Raw genomic sequence first — 21,642 nt, 5'->3', positions numbered from 1 at the left:
CCCAAACATGGCAAATTATCCGCAAGTAGCAACAGTTCTGTGATAGCAAAACGGGGGAAAGAGAAAAAGCAGCCAAAGACACAAGTTTGTCTGAGCGATTATGTCCATGCTTTAGTACCACAACAATGTTTGCTGCGATCTGCCTGAGCTTTTATCACATAGGAGTGTTTGAACTATGCCTAGAAGGGACATCGCATCGTTATAATAAACACTGTAATAAAAGAAGACAGTGAGAGATAGAAAAACCCTGCTGAACACATAATACCCATCTGTGCTTATTGCTGCATGTGCATGTTATTGTGCGAGTGTGCGAGTGTGCGAGTGTGCGCGTGTGCGTGTTTGAATGCTCACCATGCAAAAGGATCAAGTATTTTCATGGTGTAGCATGGGAAAAGCCATTACAGTAATCAGTCTGTGATAAATAAAAAAAATCACAACAAAAATGCAGGCTTTCATCTTTCACCAGGATGTAAGAGGCGATTGTGTGATTCTGTCTGGCCAAATGATGCCTTTTGTTTGCCATTTTCATTCATTACGCTCTCTCGCCTTTTTACAGCAAATTGAGATGTAAACCTCACATACACTCAGCGGGTATTATCTATGACATGTAACATTTCAGCTTCAGAAAAAAAACCAAACAAAACGGACGGCTCAGAGAAAAATCATACCTTCCAGTGACAGGTATCGGATAAGAAAGGTTAGAATAAGGTCACACTGCAGGTGAGAGTGGATCAAATTAGATCTGACATTTACATTTAAGCAAGGATAATTCTGCTATTTTTAACCCTGGGCTATTTTTTTTAAGTTTTTGTTGCAAAACAATTTTGAATTTATCATGTCAATAAATAACTTGATGGGTGATATTATGAAGGTAACCGTGAAGAATGTTTGTGAGAGTTTCATCATCTGACAGCTGTCAGTCATCTCACACTGCTGCTTCTCACTCATTAAGATTCCAGCTGTCTCAATCACAGAACACAGCGAGTCACAGTAAAACGTAAGGATGATTGTTTTTATGTTTTTGAAATAATAATAATTATCTACCATTGTTAATGCTGCAGAATTTTGAACATGGTGTAATAATGCAGTTGCAGAAAAAATGTCAGGCTTTTAATAGGGCACTTATATACTTATAGTAGGATGCATCGGAGCATTTCAAGAAAAATTCTATATATATCATAATTACTTAAATGGCAATGTGAAAGCTATTTAGAATTACATTTAAAACCTTTGCAACTAATGACATTCCTATTACCTTTGCATCCTCTTTGTGTAAGTATGACCATATTACTCCAGTTCTAGAACTCTCTAAATGGCTTCCTGTCACTCAAAGAATCGTCATCCTCCCTCACAACCCTGTTAACAGCTCAGCACACAAACACACATCTGGACCCTGAGGACACCTGGACCAGGCCTACTGGTCGTCCCAAGAATTAGAACTAAACATGGCAAAGCAGCATTCTACATGATGTTAGATGAGCCATGACAATATTTAAGTTAAATTATCCTTGTTCACACTGCATATACTAACTAATGCTAAGTGCTCGCACACCAACAAGAAGACTGAACATGGCAAATATTAAAGCTGCTCAACATCTGCATAATGTCATTGTGAGCACTTCACCCCCTGTTGTCATGGTGCAGTAGACCTTCTGTTGATTGCGTCACTACCATTCAATTTAATTTATAACAAACATGAAAGCAAGGATTGTTTTGGAGAATAGAGTCAACAAAGGATGTGGGCCTTGGAGAATAGATGGCAAACAGGACTCCATGTTTAAATGTAGAACATCTACACCATGATGACAGCTGCTGAATGCAGGAGGTGATCACATGTAGCTCACCACAGCACGATCACATTGCTCTGCAAGAACTGAGACATAAAGTACACTTCCAACACCAATCAATTGAATGACCGCGTGAAAAAAAACACGCCAACATCATGAAAACAACAACAACTAGTAAGAGCAAAAATAATCTTCATTTACAGCCGCATTACTTTAAATTCAGTCTTACCTTTGGTGTTTTGTTATCACGCGTAATCCATTGCCTGTGTCACTTTGAAATAGTTCCTGACATTTTGTAAACACTTTTAGTTCCGTAGGATGTAAAGGAGGGAGGACTTTTCTCTTCGCGCACGACGTGTTTAGCCTCCATGTGATTCGTTTGTTTTGTTGATGTCATAGATTAAAACGCTGTCCTTCTATTGGTGCAGAAGAGGTGTCAATCATAAAAGATGAACGCTGTGAGGCCTCCATCTGAGCACATGAGAGGAAATAAATGCCCAGGTTACACTATACAGGATCTTTGACCAGATTGGTGCACACATTATCTCATTATAGCATGTTCCTACAGAGTTAGAGGGCACCCGCAGGATAAGCAAATCAAATCTATATTACATGCTACATTATACAGATTGTTAGGCACACATGCTGTAGGTGAAACATGCCTTTGCCTGGAATGTGCCCTATTTTATGTGTGTGTGGCATTAGGCAACCTGGTATGTGTTTTTCTGTAGCGTTTAACTGCACAGTGTTTAAAATAGGATGGATGAGTGGACCAGGAGGGTTAGATTAGAGCAGGACAAGGACACAAACAGAATTAAAACATGACATTTGACAAACAACTACCACTGCCTACGTCAAAATAACTCTTAATTATAATGTCCCCGCAAATTAGGACTGCTTTATCATACTTTATTTACTTCTTCAAGTGGGCTAATGCGCCAAAGGAGGGCCTCGCTGACCCACTTACATCTCTGCATAATTTCTCATTTTTAAACTTTAAGTGAGGCTTATTACCAATTTTTTTTCAAGACATTTAAAGTGTTTCCAGGCTTTTGTGGTGGTCCAGGTTGTGTGTTAAATTATTTGACATGTACACTAGGATCAAAAGCCCTAATGCATCTTATGCGGCCCCTGTGTGTTATGCAAATGTGGGCTGTTTTAATGAAGGGAAGGCGACATGAATAATTCAGCAGTGGTGTTCCACAACAAAAACACACTGCAGGAACAAAATCATTGAAAAAAAAAAGAAGAAAAAAATGAGGAAAAAAACAGACGCATGTTTAAAGTGTATCTCTATTCTGTTTGATCGCTTGCTGATTAACATCAGCAGACAGAAATAACACATCTAATACATTTGTGAGGTAATTGAGACGCTGTCACTGTGTCCACTTACTGCCTAAAAAGCAAAGAAAAAGGAAACGCTCTCCAGAACAATTCAATCATTATCAACAAGCACTGTTGGAAAAAAAAATGCAGAAATAACAAAACATCACTGCGGGTGACCAGGTGGAGTGTTCAAACATAAACAAATAAAAAAGCCACTTCTGTTTTAAATGTGCAAGTTATGGGAGTGTTTTTTTCACGCGGCTCTGTCGCAGACTTTGAGCAAACTATTGTGTATAGATTGTTGCCAAGTTGTCGCTTTGACAGCCCTGAGCTAAGCAAGGAAGGTGAGAATTATTCTCCACCCACACAGCACTTAAAAGTCTCTTATCTAATCCTGCAGTACAAGATGAAATCTTTTCCAGGATCAGCTGAAGACACACTGCATTCTTTAATGACACACACACACACACACACACACCTGAGTTTTTAATCAACCTTCATCAAGCACGGTTTTGTTGATGCAAAGTGTTGTCATTATGCAAATGACAGCCAGCTGAGCATCTTTATTTCATCTTCTCCACCTTTACAGGTACAGCACACAGCATTTCAGTGTCCACTTTTACCTCGTCTCCACCCGAGCGCCCCTCTGGTCTGTGACATGGCCAGGCGGACTTTGTAATCATATTACCAATGCATGTCTCATTAGTTTCTGCCACGGCTGAGTGTCCCTGCTTCCTCCCCTCTCTCTTTCTCTCTGTCTGTGTCTCTCATACACACACACACACACACACACACACACACACACACACAAACATCCACTCAATTGCTGGCTGGCATTTGAGAGTGTCTGCGCTTGCATCTAAAGCAGTTTACTGGGGGAAATAATAGCCCTCTAAAAGGATTCTCCGTATGCAGAATCATCCCATTCCATTTGAATTCTAGTGAGACAAATTCAATTTTAGTACAAGGTAAGTATAGCAGCATGTTGAGATGACAAAAGAATGAGCAGAAACAGGGAAGGGACACGTAAATGAGATGGCATTCTTAATGCGGATGAGGCAGCTTTTATTTCAGGTATTGATCCATTTTAGATTTGTTTTTATTCCAAAAGTGAAATCAATAGAAGCTACAGGTTAGAAAGTTTTAATGAAAGAGAAATGCATTTTAGACTGTTGTAACAGCAAAATATTGGAAGTGTGTCTAGACATAAATATCTTGCGCCACTGCTGTGCTTATTTTTTTTTCTTCTTGTTGGTTTGCTTTGGATTTTAATAAAAAAAAGGTAAGCATTCATCCCACATCCACTTAAAAATGCAAGAAGAACGAGCGACGGCATTGGAAGCCTATAGAAAATAAAACGCTGCCACTGATTGAGTGTCAAGGTTGCCAAAATATGTTTCAGGGAAGAGCATGCTGTCAAAAAAAAACAACCTTTAATGCTGATCCCCCCCCTTTCTGTGGTGAGGCGCCCACAGACTGAGTGCTTGTGTGGAAACTCTAAATAGGCCTGAGTGGATGTTTGTCCCTTTAAAAAGCAGGAGCAGTGATGTTGGCTTGACTCCTGATAATGATTTCTCTGCAAATGCTTTAACTGCATTCCTTCAAAAGCCAACCAAGAGAAGAAGGTCTTTCTTTAAGAGCATCTCCTGAAACACCTGTCACATTTCCCCTCTCTGTGAACCCAGACAGTGTTCAATATTGATGAGGTCTTCGTAGCCATCATGCTACCTTCTTCTTGAGCGGGTACTTGTATCGTAAATGCAAAATATAGCGCCCTGAGAAAAGTGCAAATCTTCCTCTCTGTTTGTGCCCTTCAGTTGGTTTAAAGTTGATGCAACGGTGACTCGAACTCACAGCATGTGTAAGAATGCTATTGATTTCCTCCCACCGGCAATTTCCAGGGGTACTTGGCCTAAATATCAGCTCCGATCAAATCGACTGAGAGGGAGTGATCTGCCTTGAGCTTGGATCTATGTGTGTGTGTGTGAGCAGCATTCACCAATGATATCATGGACAAATAGCCATCCAACAAGCACGGTCATTCCATTCTATTCAGGTGATTTTAATGTCACCATTCCAAACAGGGCTATTATGACCTCGGCCGCCTTAAAAGTGTCACCTACACATTTTAAAAAAAGGAGTGCCTGTGACACTCAGGAGGGGGGCTGTGACTGGAGTAATCTTTTGTTGTTGTTTAGAGGTTTTAACGTTGCGCAGAAAAAGCAATTTTAAAACGGATGAGGGCGTAATCCCTGACAATACAGGGATTATCTCTTTAAATGACCTTTATCTTGCCATGAGGCATTGAGTGCTTTTCAACCCCACTATCCCAAGTCTGGTTTGATTACGACGAGAATGCCTATTTGTAATCGCCAGGCTATAGACGAGTTATACAACCTCACACCAGAAGATAAGAGCCTCTGAGGTATTTTAGAGATATGCAAGAAGCCAGTGAATGGTTGAAATAAAATGCAAAAAAGAACATGGTTTGCCCTTTAGTAAATCTCTAGATTGTGACTCAAGATAGTGTAACAATGTGCATCATGCTGTCTTTGAATCACAAGTTTTGAGTTTTGGTACAAACAAATATGGTAAATGAGGAAGAGAAGCCCGGAGCCATTTTTATTGAAAGGCTCAAAAAATAATAATAGAATATATCAGAGGGCTAGTTGGGCAGTTTTAAAAAGGATTTAAAGAAGCTCCCTCCAAATGACAGATGAGTCGATCATCTCCCATCTTCGTTAGTTGGGGCTTCTGCCTCATCAAAGGTGCTACATTCTCCCCTCAGAAGTGAAGAGCAAGTACTGCTTTGGTTCAGATAATTGGAGCCAGGGGATCTGGTACAGTAATAGGAAAGAGATACAAAGTTAAAACTATATTTCATGGCTAAACTTTCTTCACATGACTGCTTGTGTTGTTTTTGGTTTGAAGTAAAGGTTCTCTTTATTACAGACTATTGCTTTCGCATTCTTTTTACTGTGATGTTTTTGTTTTCTTTTTCTTTTTTGTGATGTCTTCATGCAACTACCATAACAAGGCAGTGTATACACCAAATCCTCTCAACGAATGAATCTTAATCTAAATCTCTAGATATGTGAAGATTTATGGCATGTTTTGGTGTGATAACAAAAACACGTATTACTAGCATATGCAATGTTCCTGACTGTTTTGAGAATTGAAAAGTTTGTAATAATTCTGTTTACACAGAAGGACGTCTCAACTTAAAAGCGATCACACTTTAGAAGGTGGTCCTTCTAAACTGCAGAAAATGAGCAGCAAATAGAAACTGATGAATCACAGAACCCAAAAAAGAACAAAAAAAATAAAAAATCTACCCGACTTTAAGAATTCCGCGATAATAAAAAGCTCGTTTGCCTGGTAATTGTAGAAGGGTGTAGTGGAGTGATTCATTCTGTGATATCGGGCAGAATGATTAAAAAAAGTACAACATCTTCTAAATAGGAGTATGACAAATTGCTGTACTTTAAAAACTTCCACTTCACTGGTGAGGAGGCCCTAAGGTGAAAGCTTTATTCACCAATTAGTGTTTCTTTAAATAAATCCATTCACAATAGCACTCTGGAAATACATGCAGAATTATACTCATCACTTTATCCTTCCTGCTAAGATTCTGTCCCTGCTGTTCCCATCAACCAAAGCAGAGGCTGAGTTTTGTTTTGATATTGTATTTGACAGAAAAACCAAGAGAAGGTTAGAAAAGATTTGATATGTTGATATAAAATGACATTGTATTTTTAATAATATATAAAAAAGATATAAATGATCAACTTCCACACTTTTTCATATTCACAAAAAAAAAATCAAATGTACAGTTAAAGTATAAGGAAGCATTTATGGCTAAATATTCATCATCACAAGAATGATTTTGTCTTCAATAAATAGGACATCCAGCACTGTATATGATGAATGAATTGGGATACACACATCTACCGTACAGTCATTCTTTTGTAGAAAAACGTTTTTTCTTACAGTAAAAAATTAATGTCGATAGTAGCTGGTTGGTAGAAAAGCACTATATTTACAATGATGCTGTGTGTTTTTTATACTTGTGTGTATAATGGGTGCACTCCTCTTGTTCTGCCTGTCACAGAGCCATCTTCATATTTGAGTCATTTTTATTTCCCCTTTTTTTGGCTATTCAAGGTATATTCAAAGTCAGGGAAGCTGAACTTAAACAGGATTCGAAGTGGACCATTTCACTTGGATCCTGGCTTCATGCAGTGACTACACTGGGTCCGTTAACAGTGCCTCCGTGTCTGAGTCCAGCATATTCTCCGATAAATGAGCCGTCCTCGCTGAATTCTCCTTCGCCGTCTGTGTAGTCGACCAGGCTGCTGACACTGTCCCCGAGCACGTCATCTCCATTCAGGGAACACAAGCCACTGCCCTTCAGTGGCTTTTCTTCACTGTCACTGTCACAGATGACAACAAAGAAGGATGGCCGAGGTCAGTGTTGCAGCACATAATCAAAGCAAAGCATACAGTCTGTATTTGACACACGTGCACATACATGTATTTCAAATAATCAAAATCTGTACACAGAAAAATCAAAGACAGAATGCTCAACACACCGATACACACAGACCACTACGAAGCAGGTTCTTATGGTTTCAATACATCACTAGGGGCAGTCAGCAGGGGTGGATGCAGCGACTGCACAGCAGGAAAGCGAGCACAGGGGAGGTGGGGAGGGCTTGCTACAATCACTCCACTAATTGCTAATTGCCAAGGCTTCAGGACCAAAGGCAATTTAAAATCTCTTTAGAGTCAGCAATGGAAATTGCCAGAGTGCACTGAGAAAGAAAGCCAAATGGGAGGTGTGTGTGTGTGTGTGTGTGCGTGCTGGGGGTTGAAGGCTGAGATTGAGAAAGGTAGAAGGAAAAGAGGAGAAGAGGTGGGGCATATGCAATCCCAGACAAACAGCCTGTCATTCCCGGTATTCCCAGGGGCTCACACGCAGGAGATTAGATGCCAATTTAGAGCTGGGCAACTGGCCAACATGCAGGTGTCTCACTACAAGATGTGGGGTCACCTCAAAGCGCTGAGGATATTTTTCCTCCCTGTCCTCTTTTTCCAATTCCCTAAACTATCCATGTTTGGTAACACATCTCTTTCTTTTGCTCTCCTTTGTTTTGTGTATTCATAACACACTCAGGTGGCTCCTGTATGATAGCGCCAGCTGAGGCGTATTGTGCTTGACGCCTGTGTCAAAATACGAGCTTGACATTTCTGCGCAGGATTTCTGTGCAGAGACTAAGATTAGAATTTAAGTCTCCTTCACAGGGATTTTTTAATAACCAATCTTATCTGTCCTATTTCATGAGTCCGTTTACGATGCAAAACACATAAGGTCCACATTTCAGCTCTTATCACACCTTCTTTCTCTGACGACTCTAGAGCGCCAAAGATAAGTGGCTGTTATCTAAGAGCAGGGGAATGACACAGTCGCCGCAGCCCGCCCACAGTGACTTTGAATACAGTGATAAAATGGGGCTGAGTGCTTTTGAGCCCCAGCTCACTCAAGACCTTGGTCTGGATCCAGCTCAGCCTCAGCTGTCCCCTGTGAAAAGGTTTTCACAGGGGACAGCCTCACCAGCAGGTAAGAGATGGAGCCACATCACCAAGCAGAACATAATTAAATTTGTCTTGCCATTGACCCGTGCTGACTTGGTTTGGGGGCAGCGCAGAAACTTTGGCTGTGAGGTCCCACTTTGCACCTGAAGTTCAATTTATTCTAGTTTTAAGGTGTCTGGAACAAACCCTCCTCACATCTGCCGCTTTCTCCCAAATTACACATAAAACATGAGACGGTAAGACAAATAAATCAACAATAAAAATCAACAGTCAGGCTGAGGGTAAAGTTGCACCACACTGTTGGCTAACAGCCTACTCCAGCTATGACACCTGCTGTTCCTGCAGTGGACAGAGAGGGCAAAGCAGTAGAGGGCTGTCTCCAAAGAGAAATCATCTGAAGCATAATTACCACTTGTCAGCTCCCCAGAAACGTGGCATACCAGTGGGTGGTCTATTGCCTTCAGAGATTCAAAGGGCACGAGAGAGCCCTAGATTCCAGCTCTACAGCCAGGAAAACAACATCATAGCAAGGCTAAGGGCACTCTGGGGGGACAGTACTCAGAGCAGCCTCATGAAACCAACCATGAGAAGCATTCTAAACAGCCGAACAGCTGCACTGCCTCACAAACAACAGATCCTCCTGCTCAGTGAGCTCCAAAGTGATGTTGGTATCAGAGCTAAATCAATATCAATATTATCATCTTAGCGATTTTTTTGTAGTAATGTAGCATTAATAGAATTCCAAAGATATCGACAGGCTAGACACAGATACAACACCTTTTATTCTACAAAGACAATGCATTTTTTCCTGTTTAACAGAATTATTGTTTTGGCAGGAACCACAGGAAGCCAATTGGCAACAAGCAGACTATAGTGAGTAATCATGTCCTGAATAATACGATGACGAGCAGAATCAAAGCAGACAGAAGAGGCTATTTTAGGTGAATATCTGCACAAACAAACACGCCATTGTCACACAGTCTCTGCAGCGCTGTCAAGCAAAATAGGATTGAGTCAATTTCCCTAAACTGTCACCGTAGAGGCTAAACAATGCAAACAATGGAAATTCAACAGCTATTATAAAGTACAACAGCTGTCTGCTTCAGGCTCTACAGCCTGTTTTTTTTTCTTTACCATTTGCCATGCTTAATGTATGCCTGCTTCATTGAACATGAGATATTTTCCATCAGCACTTCCACTGTGTGTGAAATCTGTGCACGAGCAGCGGTGGCTAACGTATTCAACAGGAATACATTCATATTCAATACTAAGAGAGTGTGAATTAGTGCTTTAAAAATTGAGTAGACAGCCATGTTTAATGTTTAAATCACCTCCAGTGTCCTAGAGGGGACATGGGTTCCAGCTGTCCTAAGAGTCAATCTACAACTGAAATGTTCTGATTGTGTTGATTGTTGATTTGGTGACAGACATGCCAGTGAGTTTGCAAGGGATGGCATTATAAATGGCAGTATAAACTGCCCAAGCTTATCAGGCAGGCTTTGTAATGTTTGTTTACAAATGTTCTGGTCAGGGGAGTGAATGATGAATAAAAGGACGTCTTGCTATCTTTTCATCTGTACCCATTAAGGTTAGCAAGGTTGGAAAAATTCATTTAATTTACTGTTCTGCTCAAATACTGGTAAATCCACAAGGTAAGTTTAGACCTGAGGGTCAAACCCAAGTAAATGTCTCATACATATATCTGCATATTGATTTTTGTTTCAATCCACCTTTTTGAAGCTGTTGCAGCCCCCAGATAAACACTTGTCGAGGCTGCTGCACCTTTGCAATCAAAGGTGTCTAATGATCAGCTGTGATTGATGATTTATTGACAACTATAGGGCAGTTTACACAAAGAAACACAAATATGCATCCACGTGCACTGACAAACACACAAAATTGCCTACTAATGCCTATAGGAACAAGGTGATACGCATGCTTTCTGACTGTGAAAGCACATAATTCCAACTAAAGGGGAACTAAGTTTAAGAGGACTACCGTACACGGTGTAATTACCTCGCCCATTACATGACGGGTACACTGACTTCTAGGTGGATCCTGGTAAAGCTCATGAATGCATGGTTTGCTTTTTTTAGAGAGGAAGGGGAAAACATTACTGTGACATAAGACAGAAATCAGTTATTCATGGCAACACATAGCTGATTAATGTGGCTTCAAAGTGATACATTTCCAGGAAATAAAAGTGTCATCGCACTTTCTCTCTGCAGCGCAGAGCATATTGCTCACCTGTATTCACATAAGGTGTCATCATTCATTCCCTGTGACTCCATGTCCGGGTGGAAATCTTCCTTTTCTTTCACTGCAGAAAGAGCAGAACAGTTTGTTTTTAAAAAGCAGAATCTACATGCTTCAGTCATATAATCTTCCAGGAGAGTGATTCACCACAATTCTTGGAAAGCCAAAGATGTGGAAAACCAAACACAATCAGATCTGAGTGCATAAAAGACTTGAAGTCAGCTAAATATGTCTGTGTAAACATCAGATCAACTCTTTACATGGAAAGCCTCTCTGCTGTGTCTGCACAGAGCGCTGGATGTCAGCCCTTTTTAAGCAAATATGCTTTTAAAAAAATACCAGTTGCTTTTGAGACAGAGACAAAAGAGAGGTTTCATGGAAAAAGAGCTGGATGGGCAAAGGGGGGAATCCAAAGGAGCTGATGAAATATTCAGAGCTCCATGTCAAAAGCTACTGCAGGCGAAGAAGTGGGGGAGAGGACGGGAAACCAGGTTGGGAGGAGAGAAACAGAGCGGAGAGACACTTTGCAGGTACAGACCATTGTGAGACTGAATTTGGCTCTGATACAGGGCAGCACAAAGGTGCAAAGGAAGAGCCAGGGAGGTCTCCACAGGTGAGGGGTGGGGAGGTGCGGAACAAAGCCAGCTGATTCCCACTCGTCTGGCTTGACAAGGTGTGTAATCAGAGGTACCAAGCAGGACTAGGGGGTGCATACAAATGATTCATCATGCAGGCTGCAAGCATCTCAAGGATATTCTCTGACATGCATGCATGCGTGCAGAAACACGTTTGTAAGCAGATCCAGATGATTTAGCCACACTTAATGAGTTGAATGTTTGGTTCATGAGAAGGGGACACAACTCTGGTCAAAGACTAACTGACCTTTTTCCACGGAGAACATTTCTTGTCGCTGGGGTGGCGGCGTACCTGCATACTTGCCACCTTTGTTTTTCTGCAAAAAGCAGGCGATGAGCGCAACAAGCGTGAGCAGGGCCACGGCACACATGGTCCCAATGAACCAGCGCTGCGTTGCGAAGTCACTCGCCTTACTTGCCATACCTGAGAAGGAAAACAAGCAAAAAGACACAGAGTTTAAAACTTTACACACCGGACTATTTGAGTATGACAATCCCCTCCAGCGCTCCTCATACATCTTTATCTTTGAGTGAAAACAGAAAAGGCTATGACAGATACCATTTTCCTCTCACATTGTATTTGACTCACACCCCTTCAGCTATAACCATCTTCCTGTTTCTTCTACAAAAATATTAGACAGGAAGAAAACAAAACAAACACACAAACAATCAAGCAAACCACTAAACTCTACGAAAAGTGACATTTTTCTCTCCTCTCACCTGAGACTTTAGTCTGGATAACATCTTCGTAAATACTAGAGTTATCGAGCAGACTCTTGGCCATGAGGCGTACGGTGTACACCGTCCCGGGTTTGAGCCCATCAATAACGTGGAAACTTTGAGAAGAGTTTACAGCCTCTGAAATCCACCAGTTACCATCACCTACACAAGCAAGCACAAGATGTGCACAAGCGGCGAATCTGTATTAGCGTCCATGCTATCACAACATAAAATATGTTTGCGGGCACCATATATAACTTTCAATATATTTAGAGGTAATCGTGGAAATGATGGAAGCAGCCTTAGGGATTAGAATATATTTTTAGATGCTAATATGAAACATTCCCAGGTGTACCTAAACATGGTGCCGCCCAACATTCATATCAATGTTTAGCAGGGCGGGAAACAGGAAAAGTAGCTTACGGTTATTCATATAAGCCACATAAAGCTGCAAGTCTCGCTGCTCTCCTCTGGCAGTCCAGCTGATTTTGGCGAAGGTGTCACTCACATAAGAGCTTATGTTCAACAGGAGTGGAACTGATAAAGAGAGAAGAAATAGGAGGAGGAAAATAAGGAGGAAAGGAAAATGCAGACAGGCAGCGGAGAAAAGGAAGAAAAGAGGATTAGCAGAGGCAAATAGGATCCCCCGCAGCTTCAGAACACTTGCATCTACAACAGACACCCTTTAAGACAACAGTTCAAAAGGCAATTCTGAGCCTCACACTTAAATGAATGAAGCTGGATTTTGCCTTATGAAGGGTAGATATAGAGATCGTGGGTGGGAGTGACATGTAGTCCTCACTCCTCCTTAACCAAAGCTGGCATTTCCTGTCGCCGCTTCCACCAAGAGCGGATCAGAATAGATAGAAACGACTCCACGTCTCCAATCCCATTGTTACTTGAAAGTTCAGGTATATCAAGACAAGATCACAGAGGATATCATTCAATGTGCATGTGAGTGTGAGCTATATACCTAAAGGAGAATTGCCTGGGATAGAGATGGGAACAGAGAGAGAGCAGTTGTTGTCTGGAATGAAAGAGAAGCCGCAGATGTTAGATTTCTGCTGCAATTCTGTCAGGTCTAATAATCTACTCTGAGCAACAAGCCAGCTCTATTGACTACACAAGGGCAGGATTGTTAGAGCAAGGAGGAAAAACTGTATTAATGATAGCAACAGTGCCACAGTAGAGTGCAGCTTAGAGACACACTGTAACTGCAGCACAGTGCACAATAAATCTGACACACAAGGTTTTTCCACAAAAGAAATGTCCTGTCCAGGCGTTCAGGAATCACCCAATTCATACAACTACAAAGGAGAAAATTTGCTGAGGCTACAGCCTTCTACAAGCTACGCCAAGACGCCTACAACCTCGTCTGTCTTTACCAGCACTTCTAATGCCAACTACAGCCGCGGCAGCTGCAGGCGGTGATACGTACTGCTCTGAACAGGGGCCACAGCTGGAGTGGGGGACAAATCTTCAGAAGGATAAAAAGAAAATGAAATACAGCAGAAGATTACAGATATATGAAAATCCAGCTTTAAGGTTTATAGACCACACACACATACATGAATGGGCAGTCTCACAAACACAGATGACTGCTTGCAGTTTCAGATTTAGAGGTGAACCACTAGAGGGCACTCTGTACAGCTTCCACAACTAAGCAGGAACTGTGTGGAATCACTCCTTAGCTAACAAATATACAACGAATTGTTGTTCAATTTGTTACATTGTTTTGTTGTACTATGTTGAAATAAATGTCTCACATCCTGTGGCAAACATGTCACATTCTTCTCCACTCACATAACATAATAGTCCAATCGTGTGCTGATAGGAGCAAGGTTCAACTCAGATGCTGATTATTATGTTTCTAACCAAACTCTTTAAAAAAAAACATTAACAAATTTGCCAGCGATAACAACTTGAGTGTGAAACTCTGAGCCGAAGAGCAAATAATTTAATCTCTGGAGGAGCTGGATATTTTGGTGTGACTTTAGAGGTATATGCTCCACTGTGCTTTTTCTCTAGTTTGCAGCCTGCTTTATCTCTGCTGCTTTGTTATCTCATGAGACCTGATGGAGAAAAATAGATATTTTTTCTCTGTCTGCCACACTCTGGTGCTGTGGCTGTTAGCTGCTCTCTTTTAGTTTTTTCCCACTCCTGTTTTCTTGTGTTTCAACCAATCTTTGTGTGTGTGTGTGTGTTTTCCCTGTCTCGCACTTTAGCCTCTCGCTTTGCTTTACAACAAAGACATGTAGGCACACACACACACACACACACACACACACATCTGCTGATATCAGCACAGTTGTTTTTGTCGGCCTATGATTTGCTCAGAGTATTTTTAAGTTCTCCAGCTGTTTATCCTGGCTAAGTAGTCAAAAGCATTAAAAGCTGATTCAGTCATAAAAGGTGAAATTGAAAGCTCAAACTCACTCACTCACACACACATTCATTTTGTCTTTTTTTTTCCCACTGTCACTCCATCACTTTCCATTATTGTCTCTACACTCATGGTGCCCCTGCTCTGTGCTATTGGCATCCATAAATCTCCTCCACCGCATTGTGACTAACATGCCCTGAGGACACCTCTCTGAAACAGAACTATTTTATCTCCCCATTGAGCCTCTACTCAACCATATTTACAAACAATGCATCTAATGGCTCCCAGGCTGGACACACAAGATGCAGATAAAAGCCAGGATGAAGGAGGCTCTTATTAAAATATTTAGACATGGCAGACTCATAATTTCTCATGCATTCTCTGTCTTTTCCAAATGCAGTTTTATTTGATTTGATTTACCTAACAACTTTATAATTGGAAACATGTTTGTTTCAAGTTCATGAATAAACCAAGAATTGGAACTCTTTGGTTCTAAAGGTTACAGGTAAAGCTAGAAAGATACCACAAAGCTAATTTATGCTTTCATCTATTGCCACTCACTTGGATCCTCTGTAGGTCTGCTAAATATTCAAAACCACTGTCACACAAAAACCTGGAGTTGCACCTTTTTTTTAATATGCAGAAAAGCATTTATAAGGGTTTTGACACATAAACTGTTTCACATGGTCCATGATTTAATAAGTCTAATTTAAGGTCTGATTTCATGTTGAAATTTTACTACAAATGAGAGCATTATCTTTACAATAAGACTGAAATCTGATACATCAACATCACTTTGAAAAACTCTTTCAGACGTTATGCTCTCCTGCTGGCATGGACTCAACGGGGGATCTGACACCATCCTCTCCAGTTTGTGTCCTTACATACCCACATCAGAGACTGCTATTCATCTTAGAGTTGGATTCATCAGTAAATAGGACTTTGAAATGTTGGTACGTGTTAGCCCAACCCAAACATTTGGCCTTGTTTTCCCTCCTAAGATATGGTTCAGACACTGCTACTCGTCCTCTGGGATCACGACTAGACAGCCTTGTTTTGAAAGTATTTTTGCTGATTAAAGTCTTGTGTTCTTTATTTAGCAAATTCTGTATCTGTGATAAAGTTGTTTTTTTTTATCTTTTATTAAACAAAAACTAATTGATCTTCTAATGCTGTGGTCACTTTTGGTCTGCATGATTCTGTCACAGCTTTGCTAATAGCACAGATTAACTGAAATCATCTACCCACCTTCTATGCTTGCAGTCCTGCACTCCTCAGCCATTGGCGGTCCACAACCTGCCCGAGTACAAGCACTGAGGTGGACACGGTAGAGTCCGTCTTCCTCTAATCCTTGAAGTTGCCACTGCGTGGTGTCAGCTCCTGTGAGGTTCACCTTTTGTGAATCAACCACCTCCATGGTGGTATCATTTACTATGTATATTAAAAAAAATAAGAGAGAAGGATGTGAGGTCAGATCACGTCCACTGTGAGTGACAGAAAAAAGTCCCCACAGTTGGCTCATGTTATACATTAATGGAACACAACTATAATGAGGGTCAATAGTCTGGGGGAGGGGGAAGGTGAAGAGATGTCATGCTAGCTCATGCAGAAAGTGAATATAGCAGAAACATGGCATGACAGGTGAGCTGAGGAGGAATACATTATGAAGAAAGGCGAGAGAAGATGAAAGGGGAAAATATAGAGCTCAAGAGGATGGGGTGGGTGTATACAAGTGGCAATGATGATGAAAAGAGGAGGAGGAGGAGGAGATGTGGAAAAAGAACAGCAGGAGAAAGAGGAAAGAGAGGAGAGCATTGTGGAAGAAAAGCTGAAAAAAAACTGTTCAAAAGGAAGAAAAGAAATTACAAGAACATCTGAAAGGAAAACATAAAGACAGAAACCAAAAGAGTAGCAATCACAAGGAGCCTAACTAATCATGAAACATGCATTACAGATTAAAGTACAGTATGTGTGCAGCAACACGCTCATCCTAAACCCCCCTCAATGATGACATTACAGTGCCAGCGTCATACTGCAGGTGAAGGGTGGATGTGCCGAGCCTGCTTAGCCATTTTGAAAAAAATCTGATGTTTGTTTGCAACACTGGTTAATATCCACTGATTAATCACACACCAACTGTTTATGCAGACTGCACATATAATGCAACATATACAGCAAAATAAATTATTCATAAAATTAGCAGTAAACAAAATTTGAAAAAAAAAAAAGCGTTGAGTTACATGGTGAATCAATTCAACTGAAAAACCTCCAACACCCACAGATTGCACTGTGTGGGAATAACTGTGTAAAGTCTGACATCTGATATGGGAAAGAAAAAAAAAGCAGAAAGGAGAGGGGGACAGAGTGTATTGAAGAGCTGGCCAGACTCTGTGGGTGCGGGTGGAGGCGGCTGTCTCTGCCTTCACATTTTTACACAAAAGACTTCAGAAATGTCAGCCAACGAGATTGTAGGCTTTGAAAACAGAGAGAGCCTAATGAAAGCCCCTCACTCACTTGTTCACCTTAACCGTACTTGAGCATAAAGGGTTTTTTTTTTTCAAGGAGAGGTGCTTCTGAGTGATAAATGCCAGAGAAATTTGCACAAACAGCACAGTCTTAATGATCCTTTTGGAGGAAAACCTGCCGCTCAGGAGCATGTGAGATAAGACACGCTGAGGAAGCTGTGTAGTCTGCACAACGGGGATGTGGCGGAGGGGGTTCAACGTTAAACACTGCCATCTACTGTCTGTTATGATAGCACACAGGAGGAGAAAAGAGGGATGGAGGTAAGATGTATGCAGGTGTTTGTTTTCAGATTTTCAGATTTTCCTGTGTGTAAAACTAAAGAGCATTATCACAGATCCACCCCCTCCTCCCCTCTGACCTGGACTTTTGTTTTTTTTACTCTTTTCTACTAACGATGTCGCTACAATTCTGTTTACACCTCGCCTACACCGCCTCACACTGCAGACAAAGCACTAAGCTACAGCAAAGAAGTCTAAAAGAAAAACAACTCACAGCGGGCCAAAGGTGTACGTAGTCAATTAGAAGTTAGTAATACGACTGGTGGTGTTTACTGTACATACTGAGGTGGTACTGCAGGAGGTAACCAGAAAGGATGCCATTTGACTCCAGCGGTGGACCCCATACCAGCAAAATGGAGTTCTTCTGGATGTTGGAGGCAGTCAGGATGGGCACTTGGTTTGGCACTATGTGAATGAATTATTATAGTCATTGAACAGACAAACAAAAACACATTGTGCTGTTTGTTTTCTGTGTTATGTGTTCTTTTCCTGTTACTATTATGTTCAATTAAAACAAATAAATCAAATATACTAAGTATAGTATTGTTAGCTGCAGCATGTGTGTACATTTGTGCGTCCTTACCTCCCTCTGAAGTGTTGAAGGTGACCGGATCGCTCTTGGGTCCATTGCCCTTCTTGTTGAAAACATGAACGGTGAGTTTGTACTCTGAGAAAGGTTCAAGGGTTGGCACAACGCCATGATTCCTCTTTCCAGGGAAGGACAGAGATTTGTGCTCGTTTAAAATCTTGTTTGGATTCTGCAGGCTTCTTATTCTCACCCAGTGAACCTGTTGGAGGAGAGTTATGGAAAATGGTGAATAGTGAAGACACACAAGAGTAAATCAATGAGAGAATTACTTAACACACATCTCTTTTATTGTACCAGGATACTGCCTAGATAGTTGACGAGATTATTAAACTTACACGCCTTCTAATCTGCAATCTGTGATCTTAATTACTTCATTTTTAAGCCATATATATGCTGTTCTCACTGTGCTGTTATGAGTGTACGTGTAGAAAGGTCATTTGTGAGATTGTCCTCGGCAGGTGGTGCTTTTTCTCGAACATAACAAAAAAGTATTAAAATATTTGGATCCTCTGTAGGTCTCTGTATTATAAGTCAAGTACCAAGAAAAATAATAAGCAGATCAATCATAGAAAAAAAACACTTAGGAAAATGATATTTATCTGTTCAGTGTGGACCTTCATCAGGCAAAGTCAGGCTTTTGATCTTCCAAATCAAAGTTACTCTTGTAGCCTGGTGTCCTACATGGTTTATATAAAACGGTTTTATTTAAAACACACTGATGGGACACTATTCTTTCAAAGGATGGTTGAAAGCATAATAGATGGCAGATAAATATCTCTTTGTACCTATTTTAAATGGCAGCTTTGCACTAATATATTTATCAGCCACATTTCCTCCGTTGCCTTGAATAGTCTGCAGTTATACAAGGCTGTCTGTCCATATAAACTTACATCATAGCCCCCCAGATGACCTCGCACTGTGGCAGGTGGAACTGGGGTCCAGCTAACTCTCAGAGCAGTGGTGTTGATCACCTCCACTGCTATGTCCCGCGGTGCTGCAGTAGGAACTGAAGGAGGAATAAGAGGAAGGTCAGACACAGAACTGCTGTGAGCGGCAGACTGCCAAAGCATGAAGATATAAACTTATAAATAAAACAATAAACAATAAAACAAAGCTGTTGCATAATATTGTATAGAGGAAAAGTGTCTGAGTGTGTTATAACACAAAGAAAATACACACAAAAAGAGCATTTTGTTATCCAAGCAGGGGGAAACCACTACATCCAACATGAAATAAAAATGCTGCCAATATCTTCTGCTCTACATGCTGCAGTAAAACTAGGGAAAGGACAGGAGTACAGCAGAGGATAGAGAGAGAGAAGCACCCTCTGTGCCTCAGTAGGCCTACAGCACTAAGTGTGTTGTGATCTGTCAAATCTCCAACAGCCTCTGAGACAGAAGTGGAAATTTGACATCCCTTCCCACCACAAAGGTTATCTGCCACCTGCTAGATATCGCAACTGTGTTTTTCTTTTCGTCCTTCTTTTTCAAAGGGGAGGAAAAGTCACTACTGCACACCTGCACGGGGTTAAAACCTCAGGTAAAAGGGGGAAAAAAGAGGAGAACTTAACCTGACACATTTTCCCGCAGACAATGCCAAAAGACAACTGAGGACACAGCAGGAAACGATAACACATGAAGTTGAGAGTGAGTCACAAAACAAAACAACAGCCAAAGGTGCTGGTTATTGCTTCGGGGTGTGTTGTAATGAAACAGAAGTTAAATGAAGTGAGTTGAATATAAACATATCATACACTGAAATTATGCATTTCACGACATGGATACACACCATCTTCACCGGAGTAACCTGTCACAACTTTGGGCTCCGGTCCCCAGCCGTGGCTGTTCCTGCTCTGAATTTTGATCTCATAGGGGATGAAGGTGGATGTGTTCTTCACAACAAAAGTGTGTCTCTTAACCAGGTGCTCCCTCCAGATGTCCTCCACCTCCAGCTTCCGGTAGCTCACTTTGTACTCAAGGCCCGGGCCGTTGTGTTCAATAGGCATCAGCGGCTGCAATATGACAGCTATGACTTTAAAATTGATTTCCATACAATAATGGCTTCTAGTGCACAACCTTGAAGATTTTTTTTTTATTTTGGAGAAAAATCCCTCACCTCCCAGCTAATGTCCATTTGATGAGGAAGATGGCCTTGAATTCTGATGTTTTCTGGGTTCCTATCAGGAGCTTTGGAGAGATGCATGATAATAAAATTTACTGTTATACTAACCCTTCCTTCTATTTGGTAGGTGTAGGAAAAACCAATTACTACTTCTATAACATATATTGTAACAAGGTGGAGCAGCAAAATGTGCTTTGGATAATAGTCTTTGGGCCAAAAATATCCACGCCTCCTCCTGCTTACAAAGTCCTGTGATCAAATGCAGGCAATCATCCAAATAGCTACACAAAACTTCACAACTTGCGTGTTTTCACAAACAACAGACAATCACATCAGGAAGCGCACATAAAAGGGAGCCAGTCTCACCAGCAGGGGGTGTATTGTAGGTCTCAGAGGGCTCACTGGGGGGTCCAGGTCCGACAGCATTAACAGCATAAACTCTGAACTGGTAGTTAAGGTGTCCGTGTAGCGCCAGCTCAGCTGTTGCCTGGTTACCAACGACTTTCTGTAGCTCCTTCCACCTTCCAGGATCCCACCGGCTCTCTTCAAACTCCACCACAAATTCTGCACTCATTAAAGAGACAAAAGACACATTCAGTTGTCAGAACAGATTATCGACAAGAGTACAGATACAAAACTTCCTTTTAATAATGATCAACTTAAAAATGTGTGACTGCTTTCTGAATGGCAGATGAGGCTATCAGTCACACTTACATGTTAGTATGAAGCGGAAAATTGGTTTATCTTAGCACAGAGTCAGGAAGACACAATGTGGCATCATCACTTGTTTTTTTTTTATATCAAATGATCTCTAAAAGGGTAGTTTTTGTACAAGTAGGTGTCTTTTGTGCTTTTCATAAAGTAGCTCACAAATGCAACTCGGAATTTCACAAATAGTGTTACACTCACATTGCGCCAAGAAATGCAGCAATGTACCAATATGAAATATAAAAACTCAATGAAAAAGGGGGTGTTGCAAGTGGATAATGAGAAAAGAAGTTAACCCTCTATGCTCTACAGTGAGTAACACAAAACATAACAACAATCACACACAAATACTAGCAAATTGAACAAGTTTAATCTACTGTAACATATATTAAAGCTTTACAAACATACATTTGTAATTGATATTGACTATCACTATGTTTCAAAATGATTAGCCCAGAAATAATTAGAAGCATAAATGAGAGGCTTGCATCTCTGTCAGGATCTTCAGCCTTTCAGCTTTTTAAAGGCATCACTCAGAGCTCTACTAGAACTAGAGGTATGGATCTTCAGCTTCACAGAAAACATAAGAACATTCATTCGTATGCAGTAAATGAATTAAAACTTCCATCAACAAACTCTCAGCCCACGCAGACTGTGAAGTGATGGGCTTGCATTCTTTCTTTATATAACTGACATTTTCTACCTCTCTTACACAAAG

The 21,642-nt window shown here is 41.0% G+C and overlaps 1 protein-coding gene across 9 annotated transcripts in view; it reads right to left on the bottom strand.

Moving 5' to 3' along the window:
• Positions 1-6,825: 6,825 nt before the first annotated feature.
• The window catches only part of chl1a (cell adhesion molecule L1-like a), a 36,475-nt gene continuing 21,658 nt past the window's right edge, over positions 6,826-21,642 (bottom strand). For 5 of the 9 annotated variants that reach the window (XM_028409132.1, XM_028409133.1, XM_028409134.1 and 2 more), the window contains exons 17-28: positions 20,583-20,780; positions 20,211-20,281; positions 19,884-20,106; positions 18,986-19,101; positions 18,090-18,294; positions 17,789-17,911; positions 15,951-16,133; positions 12,743-12,856; positions 12,320-12,481; positions 11,847-12,023; positions 10,956-11,028; positions 6,826-7,546 (exon numbers count right to left, since the gene is read on the bottom strand). In XM_028409132.1, coding sequence (XP_028264933.1) covers positions 7,348-7,546; positions 10,956-11,028; positions 11,847-12,023; positions 12,320-12,481; positions 12,743-12,856; positions 15,951-16,133; positions 17,789-17,911; positions 18,090-18,294; positions 18,986-19,101; positions 19,884-20,106; positions 20,211-20,281; positions 20,583-20,780 — 1,844 coding nt within the window. In that variant the 3' untranslated portion in view covers positions 6,826-7,347. Of the gene's footprint in view, positions 7,547-10,955; positions 11,029-11,846; positions 12,024-12,319; positions 12,482-12,742; positions 12,857-13,253; positions 13,347-15,950; positions 16,134-17,788; positions 17,912-18,089; positions 18,295-18,985; positions 19,102-19,883; positions 20,107-20,210; positions 20,282-20,582; positions 20,781-21,642 lie in introns of those variants that run through there. The other 4 variants (XM_028409137.1, XM_028409138.1, XM_028409139.1 and 1 more) reach the window with 4 other exon arrangements.

Source organism: Parambassis ranga, chromosome 7 (genome assembly GCF_900634625.1).
Source record: "Parambassis ranga chromosome 7, fParRan2.1, whole genome shotgun sequence".
Classification (NCBI taxonomy): domain Eukaryota; kingdom Metazoa; phylum Chordata; class Actinopteri; family Ambassidae; genus Parambassis; species Parambassis ranga.
The sequence above is the reverse complement of the archived record's forward strand: the minus strand, read 5'-3'. Positions and strand labels throughout refer to the sequence as shown.